The 18458-nt window shown below is 42.7% G+C and overlaps 2 protein-coding genes across 6 annotated transcripts in view; one reads left to right on the top strand and one right to left on the bottom strand.

The window, feature by feature from the left end:
* DYDC1 (DPY30 domain containing 1) overlaps window positions 1-18458 on the bottom strand; it is a 159126-nt gene that overhangs the window by 68214 nt on the left and 72454 nt on the right. The window lies entirely within an intron of this gene.
* DYDC2 (DPY30 domain containing 2) lies at window positions 135-11913 on the top strand. Its single transcript, XM_067027469.1, has 5 exons — window positions 135-768; window positions 5247-5363; window positions 6015-6162; window positions 6504-6629; window positions 9547-11913. The coding sequence occupies exons 3-5, from the start codon at window positions 6016-6018 to the stop codon at window positions 9805-9807; spliced, it is 534 nt and encodes a 177-aa protein (XP_066883570.1). The 5' UTR covers window positions 135-768; window positions 5247-5363; window position 6015; the 3' UTR covers window positions 9808-11913.

The following is an 18458-nucleotide window of genomic DNA, read 5'->3' as shown; positions in this document are numbered from 1 at the left end:
AGCCCAGCACCCGGAGCCCTCCGCTCTTCCAAGACGGCGCCTGCGTTCTAAACGCAGGCGGCTGACGCACGCGCGTACCTACCCGCGAGTCGCGTCCCGTCGCTAGGCAACGAGCGTGCGCGCTCCAGGTGCGGGAGACGGCAGGGGGCAGCGAGGAAGGGGCGCCCGCTTAGAGCTGAGCGGACTGCGCCCGGCGGGGATCTGGGGAGGGGGCGTACGGGCGGGGGTTGATCGGAGGCGGAACTCGGAGGAGGATGTGCTGCAGAGAGCCGAGGCGGGCGGAGCGGGGCGGGGTAGGACGAGTAGTTGAGAGCAGTGGGCGCGCGAGGTGTGCAAGGTGCCTGGTGGAGAGCAGGGAGCACCGGGGTAGGTGAACAGAGACGTGCAATCTAGAGGCTGTGAGGAGGGGGCAGCCGAGAAGGGGAATCGAGCGAGCGGGGCCAGCAGGTGGGCGCACACTGGGAGAGAGAAAGGGCAGAGGGCTGGCCTGCGGGGCGGTGGGGGGGGGGGGGGAGTAGCCACAAAGACTACCTGTAGGTGAAGCCCCACAGCCTTACGCCAGAGAAGCATAGCTACCTGAGCGGCCTGGTATTTTCCCAACTTAGCACCTTTGCATTTGCTGGTGACTTCTGCTTGGTTCCTGTCCACTGAAAAACATCGCACATCTGAGAGCTGTGAGCTCAGTTTTATTTGGGGACTTAACTGAGGACTCTAGCCCTGGAGACAGCTGCTCTGACAATTCTGAGAAACTGCTCCTTCTTGGAAGAGGTAAGGGGGGAGGTCAGCATATATGTGATTTTTGGAGAAGGGATACCTGCAATCAAACACATATCTAGGTTAAAGGTCACTGCTAGCCATCAGGCACAGATAGCTTAATTATTTTAGTGCTTTTCTAAGTATGGGAAGATGCAAGAAATTGGGTTTATAAAATTTTCTCCTGAAAATTTCTATTTGAAGGTCTGTTCTGTCAATTTTCCCAGAGAGCAGAGCTCCGCATTCCTGATCTCCACCCTGAACTCCTTGCAGGGTGTGTTTGTGACTCAACAACTGCAGTGGCTAATGACTCAAGCCTAGTATAGCCAGCTGGCTGGGGACGTTCTTTAGTTGGCATGCCTTTCAGAACTAGCACAGGTACCCCCACCTCCAGGAAGCCTTCTAGCCTTCGCCATTTGCAGTCTTCCCTGGGCTAGTGGTTTGTGCACAGTCCTCAGCTAGCATTTCCCATGGTCTGTTTCAATTTATGTGGGGCAGTGCTGGGCAGGAGATGCCTCATGAACCACTAGTTGAAGTAATTAGTAAGTGCCAGCGCGGGCACTGACAAATGGAAGGGAGCATGAGCTCTTGCCTGGGCCCGCAAACATCAGAGCCCTCACTGCTTAAGTCAAGAAATATTTGCTGGGCTTCCCTGGTGGCGCAGTGGTTAAGAATCTGCCTGCCAATGCAGGGGTCATGGGTTCAAGCCCTGGTCCAGGAAGATCCCACATGCCACGGAGCAACTAAGCCCGTGCGCCACAGCTACTGAGCCTGCGCTCTACAGCCCGTGAGCCACAACTACTGAGCCCGTGTGCCACACTACTGAAGCCCGCGCGCCTAGAGCCTGAGCTCTGCAACAAGAGAAGCCACTGCAATGAGAAGCCAGAGCACTACAATGAAGAGTAGCCCCTGCTCGCTGCAGCTAGAGAAAGCCCACACACAGCAAAAAAGACCCAATGCAACCAAAAATAAATAAATTTAATTTAATTTAAAAAAAAAAAGAAATATTTGCTGAGCAAGTACTGAGTGCCCAGCACTATGGATGTGGTATAAACAAAGACAATACCTATACTTAGCACCCCGCTTATTGAATGCAGGGCCATGAGCAAGGAGGTCCAGTATAAGCAGACCCTCAGAGGAGCCCTGGGAAACTGAAAAATAGCCCCTCACTGGTGAGTGTGGCTTGATTTGGTGGGGAGTGGGCTATAAAATGCACCCCTTTGGTTCCTCCCTCTCCAGGCTTCACATGGTGGCTCTTTTTTTCTGGCTCTGCTGTTTTCACATCAAGTCTTAGTGACGGTCAGGTCAGTGTATTTTGTTGAGACCATTGTTGAAAATGTGCAGATGCTTTCTCCAGAAAGGGTTTGCCACACCTACTGCAGTGTGGCAACCACCAAGGACCAGGCAGTGAAGAGGCTTCCTGGGAATGCAGAGTTGGTGATTCCGCCCTCTGGGAAGGGCGGTTCTACTGTGATAAAGGCAGAGGACATCTGTAACTGTGTGTCACCTGGGGATTTTGTTAAAATGCAGACTCTCAATCTGTAAGTCTGAGGTGGGACCTGAGAATCTGCATTTCAACGACCTCCGGGTGAAGCAGTGCTGCTGACAGTGGACCACACTTTGAGTAGCAGGGGTGTGGAAGACAGTTTATTCAGGTGCATTGGTTCAGGTGGGCCACAGATTGGCAGAAGAGGCCACCACACATCCCATCCCCACCCTCCACCATTACCGCAAACATAGTGACTTTAAACACTCATTTATGATCTTACAGTTTTTGAAGATTGAAATCGAAGGTTAATCTTACAGGGCTAAAACCAAAGTATCAGCAGGGCTGGCTCCTTCTGGAGGCTTTAGGGGAGAATTTATTTCCTTGCCTTTTCCAGCTTCTAGAGGCTACCCACACTCCTTGGCTCATGGCCCTGAATCACATCACCTTTTCTCCCCTTGCTTCCATCACCACATTTCCTTCTATCCTGTCTGACTTTACTGTGTCCCTCTTATAACGACCCTTGGGATTACATTGTGCCTACCTGGATAATCCAGTAAAATTTCCCCCAAGCAAAATGCTTAATTTAATCACATCTGCAAAGTCCCCTTTGCCATATAAGGTAACATATTTCATAGGTTCCAGGTATTAGGCTGTGAACACTTTGGAAAGTCATTATTCAGCCCTACCACACTGTGTATTTTCTAAGGACAAGGACATTTTCTTATTTACTCATATTTCAATTACCAAAACCCTGAATTTTAACCCTGGTACAATTCTATTATGTAATCTACAATTCACATTCAGTTTTTCCAACAACGTCCTTTACAAAATTCTATTTTCTGGTCCAGATCCAACCCAGGATCATGTGTTGCATGCAGTTGTGATGGCTGTTTAGGCTCCTTTGATCTGGACTGGGGCCTCATCTTTTTTTTTTTTTTTAATATTTTGGCCACACCGCACAGCTTGCAGATCTCAGTTCCCCGACCAGGGATCAAACCCAGGCCACAGCAGGGACAGCACAGCACCGAATACGAACCACTAGGCCACCAGGGAACTCCTGGCCTCATCTTTTTTTGTCTTTCATGATCTTGACATTTTTAAGAGTACAGGCCAGTTGTAGACTGTCTCTCAGTTTGGCTCTGTTTGATGTTTCCTCAATCAGATTCTAGTTTTGCATTTGGAGCAGGAATCTACAGAAATGTATTATGTCCTACTAAGAAGTGCATCGCATCAGGAGACACACGATGTTATTTTGTCCCTTTACTGGTGATGTTTACTTTCATCAGTTGGTTAACATTGTGTCAGCCAGGTTTCACCACTGTAAAGTTTCCATGTTTACTTTGGAATTAATCCATAATTTGTGGGGAGAAACTTTGAGAATATATATAAATATCCTATTCCTTGTCAAATATTCACCAAATGTTAGTACTCATTGATAGCTGCTTCAGTTATACTATGATGGTTTCAAAATGTTTCTTTAACTGCATTATTCTTTCCACCTTTATTGTTTGGCATTCTACTTTAAGAAAGAACTTACCTGCTCTCCCATTCACTTGTTTATTCCTACATGGACTCATGGATTCGATTTTATTCAACTGGTTATAATCCATTACAGTCATTATTAATTTTGGTGGCCAAATTGCCCCCTGGTTTGGCTAGTAGCAGCCCCTTCAAGCTGGCTCCTGTGTCCCCAGCCATTTTATTTTTTAGCATTTCCTTTCTGGGACAACAAAACATTCCAGAGTTATTAGACATTTCCTGCCCTGATCTTGGAATTAGTCATTTCTCCAAGGAACCTTGATTCTTTTTAAGTGGTGAAGCCTATTTAAAAGCAAATTCTAATGGAATATTACTCAGCCATAAAAAGAATGAAATTGAGTTATTTGCAGTGAGGTGGATGGACCTAGAGACTGTCATACAGAGTGAAGTAAGTAAGAAAGAGAAAAACAAATACCGTATGCTAACGCACATATATGGAATCTAAAAAAAAAAAAAGGTTCTGAAGAACCTAGGGGCAGGACAGGAATAAAGACACAGATGTAGAGAATGGACTTGAGGACACGGGGAGGGGGAAGGGTAAGCTGGGACAAAGTGAGAGAGTGGCATGGACATATATACACTACCAAATGTAAAATCAATAGCTAGTGGGAAGCAGCTGCATAGCACAGGGAGATCAGCTCGGTGCTTTGTGACCACCTGGAGGGGTGGGATGGGAGGGTAGGAGGGAGGGAGACACAAAAGGGAGGAGATATGGGGATATATGTATATGTGTAGCTGATTCACTTTGTTGTAAAGCAGAAACTAACACACCATTGTAAAGCAATTATACTCCAGTAAAGATGTTATAAATAAATAAAAGCAAATTCTGTGGGGAAGGGATGGATTGGGAGTTTGGGGTTAGCAGATGCAAACTGTTATATATAGAATGGATAAACAACAAGGTCCTACTGTATAGCACAGGGAACTATATTCAATATCCTGTGATAAACCATAATGGAAAAGAACATAAAGAAGAATACATACATATATATAACTGAATCACTTTGCCATACATCAGAAATTAACACAACATTGTAAATCAACTATGCCTCAATTTTTTTAAAAAAGCAAATTCTGTGTGTTCATTGCTACTGAGGTGTTTTTGCTTCTAGGCATTTGCAGTGGAAAGAGCTGGGAATTTTTTTTTTCTATATTTGTATCTATCTATCTACTTATCTTTCCCTTCTTAAACTGAAAAACGCCTCCAGAAAATGTTAGGAATTGATCTAAGCCTTTATCATTCACTTTATTATTAGCTCTTTTGGAGTTAAAATATGTCAGCTTCAGGAACATAGAGATGTTCAGGAATAGGCTGTGTGCTAGGCCATTTCATGTCGCAATCTTCCACTGTAACAGCTAATATTAAACATTTACTACACTCCAGGCTATGTGCTTCACATGTATTTATTATCTCTCTTAATCCTCACAATTATGAGATACATATTTTTGTTACTCTGTTTCACAGATCAGGAAACTGAGGCTCAGAGAGCCTTAGTAAGTTGCTGAAGATCACACAGCTAATAAAAAGCAGAGCCAGGACTGGAACTTGCTCTGTCTGATCTCAAATTCTACATTCCTAAAGGTACACTACACCTCCACTCCTAACTTCTGGTTTAACTCAGGCTTCATTCCCTCCAATTCTTGACATCTGATTAAGAGTAAATCCAGGGGCTCAACTCAACATAAAGTAGTTTCTTGCTTAAGCAGTAGAAAATGGAATATTTTCTAGCTACAGTGCTGGGCATTCTCCCTCCCTCTCCTCCTCAGGGCTTCTCAGTGGTCCGTTGTGAAATAGATAAGCCTGTCTTATCTATGTCACAGATGATTGTAGCTCCCAACCTCAAAATAGTGCAGCTTGCTGGGTGCTCAGAGCCCCTCCTGGGCCCTCCTGCCTGCTCTGTTATTTCCTCCCTACTCAAGGGTAGAGTCGTGTAGTGGAGGCCTTAGCCACTTTTAAGCACCAATCCACCAAGCTCCTCTCAGGCCTGATGAGCCCTGGGACCTATTTACTGACCTGGGAGAGCGGGAGAGCTTTAAAAAAAAGTCCATTTGAATGTAAGAGCTATTGGCAAGTACCTGTGTATTTATTGGTTCTTTGGGGAAGGATGGGCTCCAGAAACATCTCATATTTGTCCTGAAATGAATCTGCGTTGGTTAGAATGTGTCTATTTTTAATGTCCAATTAGATTTGTGAAATAGTGTGACCCTGTTTGATGTTTTCCAAACCCACCAGGATGGAAACTGAATACCTGAAGAGGTGCTTTGGAAATTGCCTGGCCCAGGCTCTGGCAGAGGTGGCAAAGGTTCAGCCCAGTGACCCCATAGAGTACCTGGCTCACTGGCTTTATCATTACAAGAAAACAGCAATGGCAAAAGAAAAGGTGTGTGAGCGCACTGGGTCGACTTGGGGAGGGCTTTCAGCTTTCCCAGAGTAATTTGAAATCCAAGGCACCACTCTGGAGCTGGCCTGGGGAGTGTCATGGTTTATTCCACTTTTGAGGATGGCTTCGGCCCAGATATCCCTGAAGTATAGGGAGTCTGGGGGCTGAAGAGAGAATCTAACTCAGAGGAGTTGTGGGGTTGGTGGGTTTGGAGATACTAGCAGGTTGAAGCTAGTTAGTTACAGGAGCAAAGTCAGGAGGCCCGAAGGGCCCGGGGCCTGTCCTGGGAGGGTCCCTGCTTCTGAGGACTGACCTTATTCCACTCTGTCATATCGCCCCAGGATAGGCAGGAGAAGATCCAGCTGCAGGAAGAATATGAAAATAGCCTCAAAGAAACCAGAGTGACAGAAATGCTGATGCAAGAAGAGTGTGAGATTCAACAGAAGTGTGAAAAGTGTCATCCCAATGTGGGTACCAGGAAATCTGCAAGACAGCTCAACCACAGTGCAAAGTGCACTGAGGCTCCCAAAGCCTACTTTTCCCTCCATATTCATATGTTTGTATGTAAATCAATCTTATTGACAATCCTTGTCAATAAAATCCTTGTAATGAACAAAGAAAATGCTTAAAGGCAATTCCGGGAATAAATTACATGTTACTGTTTTAAAAAATCAGATTTTAAGAAAAATCTAATGTGTCACTTGGAACAAATATATTTCCATACAAGATCCTTTGAATCCTTTTCAAAAATTACTCAATATTTTTCAGAAACCAAATATGGTTTCTAGTATATACTTCAGGTATATTATTTAATTTATTATATACTATTTACTTAAGTATTTAATTGAACATATGCTATTTATTTATATATCAAGCCACAGATATCTCCTCTTGGTTGCTCTAATAGCAATCATGAATTATTAACTTAGAATAGTTGGAAACAACTGTGTATTCATTCGTCTGACAAGCATATCTTTTATCCCGCACAATTTCTGCCACAGTCTTCTGAAAAACACCTTGTGTCATTTTGTGCTTTCTGCAAAGTGCCTGACACCTGGAGAGTGAATTCACTTATTGAACTTGATATCTGGCATCTTTTTAACTATCACTCTGTCCTGCGCATGAAAATCTTTAATGTAGTCCTATACAATTTACAAGCTTTTGCTAGTTTCAAAGCCAACTTTGATGAAGACATGAAAAGATTAAGCTTATGTACATTTATATCAATATTCTCAGATTTCCTCATAATTAATAGATTTATATTTTTAAGTCTGGATGTTTTATAAATAAATCAAAAGAAAGATAGTTTCCTACTACAGTCTGAAAATAGTAGTTGAACGAACTCTCCCTCAGGAACAGTTCATTATTGGAACAGTTGTTGGGAGATGATAGAATTGAGATCATTAAGCAAAAGTTGTCATCGTCACCTTGCTGCCCACTCTAATCCTTTTCTAACACCATGCTTCACTGTTAATAGAAATATAAATATATAAGGCAGGGAAAGACTCCCAAAACTCTACCCTGGTTTTATAATGGCTTTATTAAAGAACACTTCGCTCACATCAACATTTTGAATTGTCCCTTTGTGTTACACTCAGGAGGTTTTATACCCTGAAGCAGTATTTCTTAGCAAGATTCGGATGAGTAAAAGGTTTGCTCTTCTTTTGCCAAGTGTGAGACACTTGGCGATTGTAAGGGAAGATGGGAAATGAGAGCCAGCCTGATGCCTGCACTATGTGCAATTTCTCAGCTTTAGGAAAGAGTTCATGTGCAAATTGTGGTTATGGAAATCAATTCCCTTTGTTAGAAGGAAATAAAGAGAACCCGCAAGTGATGTAAAACAAAGCTTACTCCTTACGTGGCAAGGGAGAGCCACATCACCCAAGTGCAAGTTGCTCTCCTAGTATAAATTGAAAGAGCTAGATAAAGGGCAAAGGGGTGGAGGTATACCAAATAAGATGAGATTCTAAGTTCTGGTTTCTTGTTGGCTCAAGGTGAATAGCAAATTATTCCTTGCTATTTTCATCTTTAGATTTCATCACCAGAGCTTTAAAACTTATCTGAAATAGGCCCAGGATAGGTCGCATAGGATTTCAGCAGGCCTGCTGATTTAGTTGATGGACTTTTACGCCTGTACTAAAAGCTTTGCAAGATTTTCCTTAATATCTTAAAACCATCATTGCTTTTAGTACCCCAGATTGAATACTGCTGGTCCAGTGGATGTGTCCAAAGGGGAGTAGAAACAGAGCACTATGTGTGGTAGAGATCATACCTACTTAATGGGAATCAAAAAGAGACTCACAGAGGAGATAACATTTGAGTTAGACCTAGAAGAAAGCTGGCAGAAGTTGCCCTTGTATTGATTTCTCTTCATTAAGCAGAGGCAGCTTTGAGTAAGTAAACCATTATTCTGTTTCTAACTCTGAAAGCAATCCCTTTGATATAAAGATCTGAGCCATACAGATGTTTTAGAAATAAGTTTTTATGGAAACAGTACATAGATTCGCTGCATAGATTCATAGCACTTTGGAGTTAGAAGGTCTCAGAGATCATGTGGGCAAGTACTCCACAGACCTCGCTGCAGTGCCCCACAGGGTCCACTGTTGAGTAGACAATGGACAAAGATGGGGGTAGAGATGGCCAGTAGAGCTCAAGCTCCAAGCTTCCTACCTCACCAGGGACTGCAATTAGATGGATGCTTGATATCATCTCATAGGTCACTGAGACTGCATTCATTTTTTCCATCTTTTTTCCTCTGTGTTTCAGTTTGGATAATTTCCATTGATCTGTCTTCAAGTTAACTGATCCGTTCTCTTGCAATGTCCAATCCTATTTAGGAATTCAATGAATTTTTTTCATTTCAGATATTTTCTCAATTCTAGAATTTCTATCTGGTTCCTTTCTATGATTTCCATTTTCTCTGCTGATATACCCTATCTTTTCACTCATTATGGCCATTTTTCTCCATTCAATTTTAAAAAATATTTATAATCACTGTTTTAAGTTCTTGTCTGCCAGTCTCATCATCTTTGTCATTTTGAGGTCTCTTTCTATTAAATACTTTTTCTCTAGATTATGGTTCACATTTTCCTACTTCTTCACGTCTAGTAATTATTGCTTATATGCTTAATATTGTAGATGATACTTTATAGGGCATCTAGATTGTGTAGTTTTCCTTTAAAAGGTGTTGAATTTTGTTCTGTCAGGCAGTTAAATTATTGGTGAATTATCTTGATCCAATCAGATTTGTTTTATGCTTTTCTGGATTAGGTCTTTTTCAGTTTTGTTCAGTCTTGGGCATGAAAATGGCAATATTGTATTCTTGCCATGCTCAGTATGTTTAGTCTCTGCTAATGACTTTTTTCTCTTCTGTTTTCTATTTAGCCACTGATATCTGTAGCAAATTCCACAAAGAAGACCATGTTCATGCAGGAGAACACAAAACCCCTTGAGAAGGAAACCTTGAAGCAGGAATCCCTGCCAGGAACATCCAGTATGATTCCAGGAATGCCTCAACAGATTCCTTCTTCAGAGCCATCTGTCCAGGTTGACTGGAACATTGAAACTCCACAAGACATAAATTACCAGGCTTTTCAGCATGAAATTGCTCCTGAAATGCATCCTGGCTCCAAATCTCCTCCCTAGGTTATAGAAGGTGGATGATTCTAGTGATGCTTCCCTTAAAGCTGCAAGCTGAGAAAATGGCCAGCTAGAAGAGCTCTTACTTGAAGATGATTAACTATGTGGATTAAACCAAGATATGAGAGGCTGTGGAAGGAGGTGTCTGCAAGGACTCTGCAGCCCAAGTCCTGTCCTGATAGCATGAAAACCCCTTAATCATGTGAAGATTTGAACTACTTATAGGGTAAAATAACTCATAATAAGGATTTAAAATAAGTAACCAGGGCCTCCCTCGTGGAGCAGTGGTTAAGAATCCACCTGCCAATGCGAGGGACACAGGTTCGAGCCCTGGTCCAGGAAGATCCCACATGCCGCGGAGCAACTAAGCCTGTGCACCACAACTACTGAGCCTGTGCTCTAGGGCCCGTGTGCCACAACTACTGAGCCCACGTGCCACAGCTACTGAAGCCCGTGTGCCAAGAGCCCATGCTCTGCAACAAGAGAAGCCACGACAATGAGAAGACCGCGCACCGCAATGAAGAGTAACTCCCATTCGCCACAATTCGAGAAAGCCTACGCACAGCAATGAAGATCCAACACAGCCTAAATAAATAAATAAAATACATTTATTAAAAAAAAAGTAACCAAACCGATGAGACTTTTTCCTTTTGCTTTATCATTTTTTTTGGAGACTAGACAATGAAAACACATCCATCGCATGTGTTCATATCTTAACTTCAGCTGAATTTTGCAATCAGGCCTCTTGGAGTGTTTACACATGTCCTTATTTTTGAAACAGCTCCAATGACAGTAAAAGTTAGAAGTTTGACTTTTTTTTCAATTATTTTCTATCTGTATTCATTCAAATATCATCTATGTGCTGATGACTTGAGATTTATATCTTTAATCAAAATTTCCTTGAACTTGACTGCCTGTTTGACATTTCTACTTGGATAACCAATGGACATCTCAAACCTAACTACAGTTGACGCTTGAACAACACAGGGCTTAATCCACATATAACTTATAGTTGGCCATCCATACCCGAGGTTCCGCCATACCCTCGGATTCAACCAACCACTGACTGTATAGTACTGTAGTATTTACTATTGAAAAATATCCACATATAAGTGGACCTGTGCAGTTTGAACCCATGTTGTTCAAGGATCAACTGCAATCCAAATGGAATCCCTTATGTCCTCCCTGAATCGGTTTCTACCATTTTAAAAAATTTGCTCAGTCAAAACTTGTGGTGCCATCCTTGGCTCTACTCTTTTTTTGTTAGCCCTAAATCTGGTCTGTTGGCTTTCCATTTAAAATAAAGACAGAATTCAACCACTTGAATGCATAAGCCACAATCATCTTTTGCGTAAATTATAACAATAGCCTGTTAACTGAACTCCCTTCTTCTGCCCTTGACCTTTCTAGTCTATCCTCAACATTAAAGTCAGGATGATCTTGGTAAAACATTAAGTCAAATCATGTCTAATGAGCAGCTTCCCATCTCAGTCACAGAAATATTTAAGGCCCCTACCATGACCTACCAGACTATAAGAGTGATTCCCCATCACTTTTTTACTCTCCATATTCTTCTCTCCATGCCAGCTATGCCAACCTCCTGTTCTTCAAGCGTGCCAGGCATGGTTCAATCTCAGAACTTTTGCTTCTCTTCTCTCCACTTGGAAAGCTCCCATCTCCCCACACCCATGGATTTCTGCAGATTCTCTTGTAGAATTAAAGAAACCTCAGCCAAAGTTGGAGTTGGGACAAGACTGTAGGGGGAGCTCTCATGCCCCTCCATGCATCACCAATTGCTCCAAATAAGAAGAGACAAAATTTGCCTACATCTCCAACTGAAGCGCCTCTACTTTACTATCCAGCAGGGGGAATAAAACTTCTCTCCACCCAGTGGCAGCCCAGCCAGTAAGAGACTGTAGTAGCACAACCAATGAGAAGCCTCCATACTTTGGACTCCCAGCTTCTCCAATGGGCTCTTTGATTATCACAGCCCCTCCCAATTTCCCCCTTTTCTCTATAAAAGCAAGTTCCCTTTCCTTCTCTGGATTTGCTTATGATCTGAATTACAATTCCTCTGCTATTCCCTAATAAATACTGTTTCTGGTAAAATAACTGTCTATTCTGTTATTAAAGTTGACACTCTCTTCATTTAGATCTTCACTCAAAAGTTGCCTTTTCAATGAGGCCTTTTCAGCCATCCTATCTACATTTCCTATATATACATCCTATTTGTACTGCAGCCCACAACATTTCACGCCCTCTTCCCTGTCAGTCCCCCTCAGGAGAATGTGAGCTCCATGAGGGCAGGGATTTTGTCTGTTTACTTTGGTATCTCCAGCACCTAAAAGAGTGCCCAGTGCACAAGAAGTGGCCAGTAAATATTTAATGAATAAGTAAATGAATGAATTTATATAAGGGCTGGCAACTCATAGCAGACATGTAAAAATGACAAGCTAGCCAGTTTTGATTGGCACAAGGGTTAGGTTGCAATTCCAGACCCCTGACCCATTCCTCTAGCTCTGGATTGGCTACATAATATGCAGGGCTCAATGTGAAATGAAAATGTGGGCTGCCTCAATCAAAATTATGTGATTCAAGATGGTGACAGCGGAGCATTAAACCAAGTGTGCAGCCTTTCCAAATTCAGGTCCTGTGTGACTGTACAGGTTGCACGCTCATGAAGTTGGCCCTGCTGCAGCAAGTGCTGCTGCCCACACGGAATATCTATGACAAGGGCTTGTCTTCCCCAACCATATGTTTAGGCCTTAGGATGGGCAGATCAAGTATATCAAAGATCACACTACTACCCTCTTCAGGGTGAAATCTACCCCTGGCCTTCCCCCACACTCACACACATAAATCAATCCAAGGCTGCCACATGCAGTACCCCACACATGCCAAGCTTAAGGGAAATGCTCAGAAATTTGGAATGCACCGCTACCGTGGTATCCCCTCTATCTCATGGGTGTGGATGGCTAGCCCAGGTCTCTCCTGAGATGGAAATGCACTCTCCTCAGAAACTGGTGCTTATAATTAATCAGAACTCTTGGAGCCTGTGGAAAACCATTCAGTCATGCTGACAATCAGAAAGAATAAGCAATAAGTGTAAAAACAGCACTTCTCAAGCCTTAATGTGCATACAAATCACCTGGGGAGCTTGTTAAATGTCACTGATTCTGATTTACTAGATTCAGGGGGGATCTGAGACTCTGCACTTCCAACAGTTTTCTCCACCATGCCCAAGCTGTCTGTCCAAAGACCACACTTAGGGTAGTCAAATGCTAGAGCAGACTCTCACAACCTTAGCACTACTGACATTTTGGACATTCTTTGTTGTAATGAGCTGTTTTGTACGTTGTAAGATGTTAGTAGCATTCAAGATGCTACTAGAGAAATGCAGATCAAAACTACAATGAGGTATTACTTCACACTGGTCAGAATGGCCATTATCAAAAAGTCTACAAATAATAAATGCTGGAGAGGGTATGGAGAAAAAGGAACCCTCCTACACTGTTGGTGCGAATGTAAATTGGTACAGCCACTATGGAAAACAGTACAAAGTTTCCTTAAAAAACTAAAAATAGAGTTACCATACGATCGAGCAGTCCCACTCCTGGGCATACAACTGGAAAAGATGAAAAATCTAATTTGAAAAGATACATGCACCCCAGTGTTCATAGCAGCACGATATATAATAGCCAAGACATGGAAGCAACCTAAATGTCCAATGACAGATGAATGGATAAAGAAGATGTATACACACACACACACACACACACACACACACACACACACAAAGACACACACACTGGAATATTACTCAGCCATAAAAAAGAATGAAATAATGTCATTTGCAGCAACATGGATGGACCTAGAGATTAAGCGAAGTTAAGTCAGATAGAGAAAGACAAATATCAGATGATATCACTTATATGTGGAATCTAAAATATGACCCAGGGGCTTCCCTGGTGACACAGCTGTTAAGAATCTGGCTGCCAACGCAGGGGACATGGGTTCGAGCCCTGGTCCGGGAAGATCCCACATGCCACACACCAACTAAGCCTGTGCTCCACAACTACTGAAGCCCAGGTGCCTAGAGCCGTGTTCTGCAACAAGAGAAGCCACCGCAATGAGAAGCCCGTGCACCACAACGAAGAGTAGCCCCCACTCACCGCAACTAGAGAAAGCCCATGCGCAGCAGCTAAAACCCAAGGCAGCCAAAAATAAATAAATTTTTATTAAAAAAAAGAATTGCCTCCTTCTAAAATAAATAAATAAATAAATAAATGTAAAAATGATTAGACCTACTGGTTTCTAGTGAAAAAGTATTAAATCCTAGGTCAGGGATGGGTTATAGGACTAGATCTCAGCAATGGGTTACAGGAAAAGGGCCTCAGGCATGGACTTAACACCTTCAGGATGTTGTGGCCACACAGCAAGAAGGTATGAAGAGGTTTATTACTCACATAATGACGCTTTCGGGCTTCCTGAAACAGGTTTGAAAATGGCTTTAGACAGCTAGGAAAGGAGACTGGCTTGGCGTTTGTATTGTGTTTAGGGGAGGGGCCCAGATAGGAGCTACCGTACATGAGGAGGGGCTTGTGTGGTTTGAAACTCCTGTTGTGCCAAAGTTGGGAGCACCTGAGCTTATCAGCTGGCCCAGATGATGCCAGGCACCAGGAGAAGAGAAAAAGTTGAAGCCAAAAGCTGTCAGAAGTCGAACATCAAAAAATGGAGCCAGGGATTTCCCTGGTGGCACAGTGGTCAAGAATCCACCTGCCAATGCAGGGAACACGGGTTCGAGCCCTGGTCCGGGAAGATCCCACATGCCGCGGAGCAACTAAACCCACGTGACACAACTACTGAGCCTGCGCTCTAGAGCTCGCGAGCCACAACTACTGAAGCCCGCGAGCCTAGAGCCCGTGCTCCGCAACAAGAGAAGGCACCACACTGAGAAGACGGTGCAACTCAACGAAGAGTAGCCCCCCGCTCTCCTCAACTAAAGAAAGGCCACAAGCAGCAACGAAGAACCAACGCAGGCAATAAATAAATAAATAAATAAATTTACTAAAAAAAAAAAAAAAAAGGAGCCAGACTCCACTACAGAGGGCAACCCTGGGAAACTTTGAGTGACCTTGACCCGCTCCATCTTTAGTAAAGCACTCCAGGCACATGCTGAGGTCATTGCATCTAATTTGCACCTGGTGGGAAGGCATGTAGCCAGACTTTCCAGAGTAGCTGAAAAAGGTCAAGGAATCCCAAAACCCAGCACAGAGCAAACAGCTTTGTAGAAGACCCCGTGGACTCCTTGGTGGATCTGCAGCACCTCCGCGGGAAGGTGAAGTCCAGGTAGCTTGTCCTCCATCTGGGAGCTGCTGTCTCCTGGACATCACAATCTGTGTGAGGGAAGTGTAACCTTTGCCTGCTTTAAAGGATTCCATGCTTTTTTGCCTTCGTTACATTATTTGGCCCCAATTTTGGATAATATCACTGGGCGGTGATAATTTAATCAATCACTACCAATGTTCTTTACATTGACTTTTTTGTTGCTGTTTTATTACTAAAAACTTGTTACAGTGAACTTTCTTGTACACGTATCTGAGTAAATCTCCACTGATACATGTATGGATTGCTAAATCAAAAAAATTTGCATTTGGGGGGCAAAAGACAGGAATGAATAGACATTTCACCAAAGAGGATGGACACATAACAAATAAGCACATGAACATATGTGCAACATCAGTAGCCATTAGGGAAATGCAAATTAAAATCACAATGATATTACTACACATATGTCATAATGGCTAAAGTTAAAAGATAATGACAATACCAAATGTCAATGGCGAGGATGAGGAGAAACCAGATCACTCATACTTTGCTGGTGGGAATGTAAAGTGATACAGTTACTCTGGAAAATAGTTTAGCAGTTTCTTACGAAACTAAGCATATAATTAATTGCCATACAACCCAGCAATTGTACTCTTGGGCACATATCCCAGAAAAATTAAAACTTATGTTTACATATAAACCTTATGTGAGTGTTTATAAAAGCTTTATTCATAATAGGCAAAAACTGGGAATAACCCAAGTATTCTTCAGTGGGTGAACAGTTAAACCAACTGTGGTACATTCATATCATGGAATATTACTCAGCAGTAAAAAGGAATGAAATATTAATACATGAACAGCTTGGATGAATCTGAAGGAAATTATGCTAAGTGTTTTTACATGCTACAGGAATCCACTTATATAACACTCTTGAAATGACAAAGTTACAGAGATGCAGACTAGATTATTGCCAAGGCTTAGGGACAGGGGTTGGGGAAGGAGGGAGATGGATGTGGTCATAAAAGAGCAACAAGAGGAATTCTTGTGGTGATAAAACTGTTTCATATTTTGATTGTGGTGATGGATACACAAAGCTACATATCTGAAAAAAAATTGCTTAGAATTAAACACACACATATACAAATAAGTACAAGTAAACAGGGGAAATCTGAACCAGACTGGTAAATTGTACCAATGTCAGTATCATAGTAGTTCTATAGTTTTGCAAGATGTTACCATTTGTACATGAGATCTCTCTATATTATTTCATACAACTGCATGTAAATCTATAATTATCTCAAAATTAAAAGCTTAAAATTTCAAAGGTTGTAAAATTCTTACCTTAGGTACAGTCCATTTTCAAACATCCTCAATTATCCCCATAACGTATTTTAACTTTTATTTATTTATTATTATTTATTTTAAAAATAAACTTTTATTTTTAATTGCAATCAATTTTGCCAAGTTGTCAGCTGGAAAGTCTAGACTAATTTATACTCTTCCATGAAAATGGCCATTTCTTTATACTCTTGCTACACCGAGCTAGTTGTTGTTTTTTTTTTTTTTTTTTTTTGGTTGTGCTGGGTCTTAGTTACAGCAGGTGGGCTCCTTAGTTGTGGCTGCAGGCTGAGCTAGTTAGTTTACTTTTATTTTCTGCCAACCATACATGAAAAATAGTAAAGTTCTTTATGTATATTCTGAATACTAAACCCTTATCAGATATATGTTTTACAAATACATACTCTTATTATCCCCATTTTACCAGTGAAGAAACTGAGGCACAAAGACATTAGGTAGCCTGCCTGAGCCCGTGTGGCTAGGAGGGGGAGAGCCAGTGTTCAAATCCAAACATTTTGGTTCCAAAGGGAGGGCTTGAACTCACTCACCAGCACTGTCCTCAGAAGAGCAAGCTCAGAAACAAAGGGTTAAGGGCACTTGGCTCAGGAGCCTCATCCTCTCCCAGCTGAGATGGCTCTACCCTGCAGTCCAGGACAGACCAAGTCATGACTGGTTACCAGACTCTCACAGGCTTTTCCGGGGCTAGCCTGGCCCAGGGGTTGAAAATGGCAAAGTGAAATGGCCAAGCCCTCTCCCCTCCGACCCAGGGCAACGCTTGGAGGTCACTGCTGGTGCTTGTGCTGCCTCCTTCGGATGCACACATTCTTTCTACAGGGAGCTGAATTGCCTTCCCTCGGACTATAGTCTTTCTCGCCTCTCCCTCTAAGCTTATATTATGTGTCTCACCTCTGGCCAGGCTTGCTTTGCTCTTGCTGAGCAACTGCCAAGCAACTGAAGAAAGACTCTCTTATTTTCCTCACCCTCTAGTTCTTGTGGTTGGCAGCTTTCTTCACTTATCCTGTCTATCGATCCAGAGCAGCTGTGGTGGACAGAAGCAGTAAGGGACTCAGTGTTGAGTGCATGGGAAATGTTCAATGACCACAGGTACGGGCCAGTGCAGGGAGAGATGATGGCATAAACAAAGGGAGGTGAACGACACCACAAAGAGCATTGCAGAGCAGGAGAAGGTCACGTGCAAAGGCACAAAGACAGGAGTGAAGACTCTCTGAAACATAAGCAGGGTGTGTGTGAGGAACTGCCAGAGAGGCTCAAGGTGCGGGGAAAGGGCTGGATCTGAGAGGAATCTACAGTGAGTGGGAGAGAAGTCCAAAACGGCTTCCAGCTTTTATTTGTTTAGGGGGAAATTAAGGGGCTGAGTAAGTTCACCCCAAAATAATGTCTGCTTTTGAAGGGACTTTAAAATCAGGACATCTCCCAAAGAGCTAGGGTCTAGGATGGAGCACATCTTCCCCCAAAGTATATGTGTTCCTCAGACTTTCCATACCCTTCAAAAGGGAATATGGAAATTTCCACTTTCCACTCAAGTTCATTCCTCCACACGTGTTTAAAGAAAGAAAGGGACATAGTTTAAAAGCATGATCTTCATCGTCAATAATAATATCTGACTTATGTTGGATGTTGAATATGAGCCAGGCACTGTACTAAGTGCTTAATTGCATTACCTCATTTACATCTCACAGCACTCCACAAGTTGGATACTTGAATAATCCCCATGTTATGGATGAGGAAACAATTGAGGTTCAGAAGCTGATGGCTGGCCCAAGGTCAGACAGCAAGGCAGTGGCACTCGGGTCTGTCTGTCAGGAGCCCACACACTTGACTGCCAGGCGGTGCTGCCTAATGCTTTCTAATGAAGGAATTTTAATTCCTCTGTCCGTGGATATTTTGCTACAAGTCAATTACAGTCTTTTTCTTACCTCTCAGATGAAATCAAATCTTCAAAGAGCTTTCAAATGATCATTGTCATCCAG

This window comes from Kogia breviceps, chromosome 2, assembly GCF_026419965.1.
Source record: "Kogia breviceps isolate mKogBre1 chromosome 2, mKogBre1 haplotype 1, whole genome shotgun sequence".
In the NCBI taxonomy this organism is placed as follows: Eukaryota; Metazoa; Chordata; class Mammalia; order Artiodactyla; family Physeteridae; genus Kogia; species Kogia breviceps.
The sequence above is the reverse complement of the archived record's forward strand: the minus strand, read 5'-3'. Positions and strand labels throughout refer to the sequence as shown.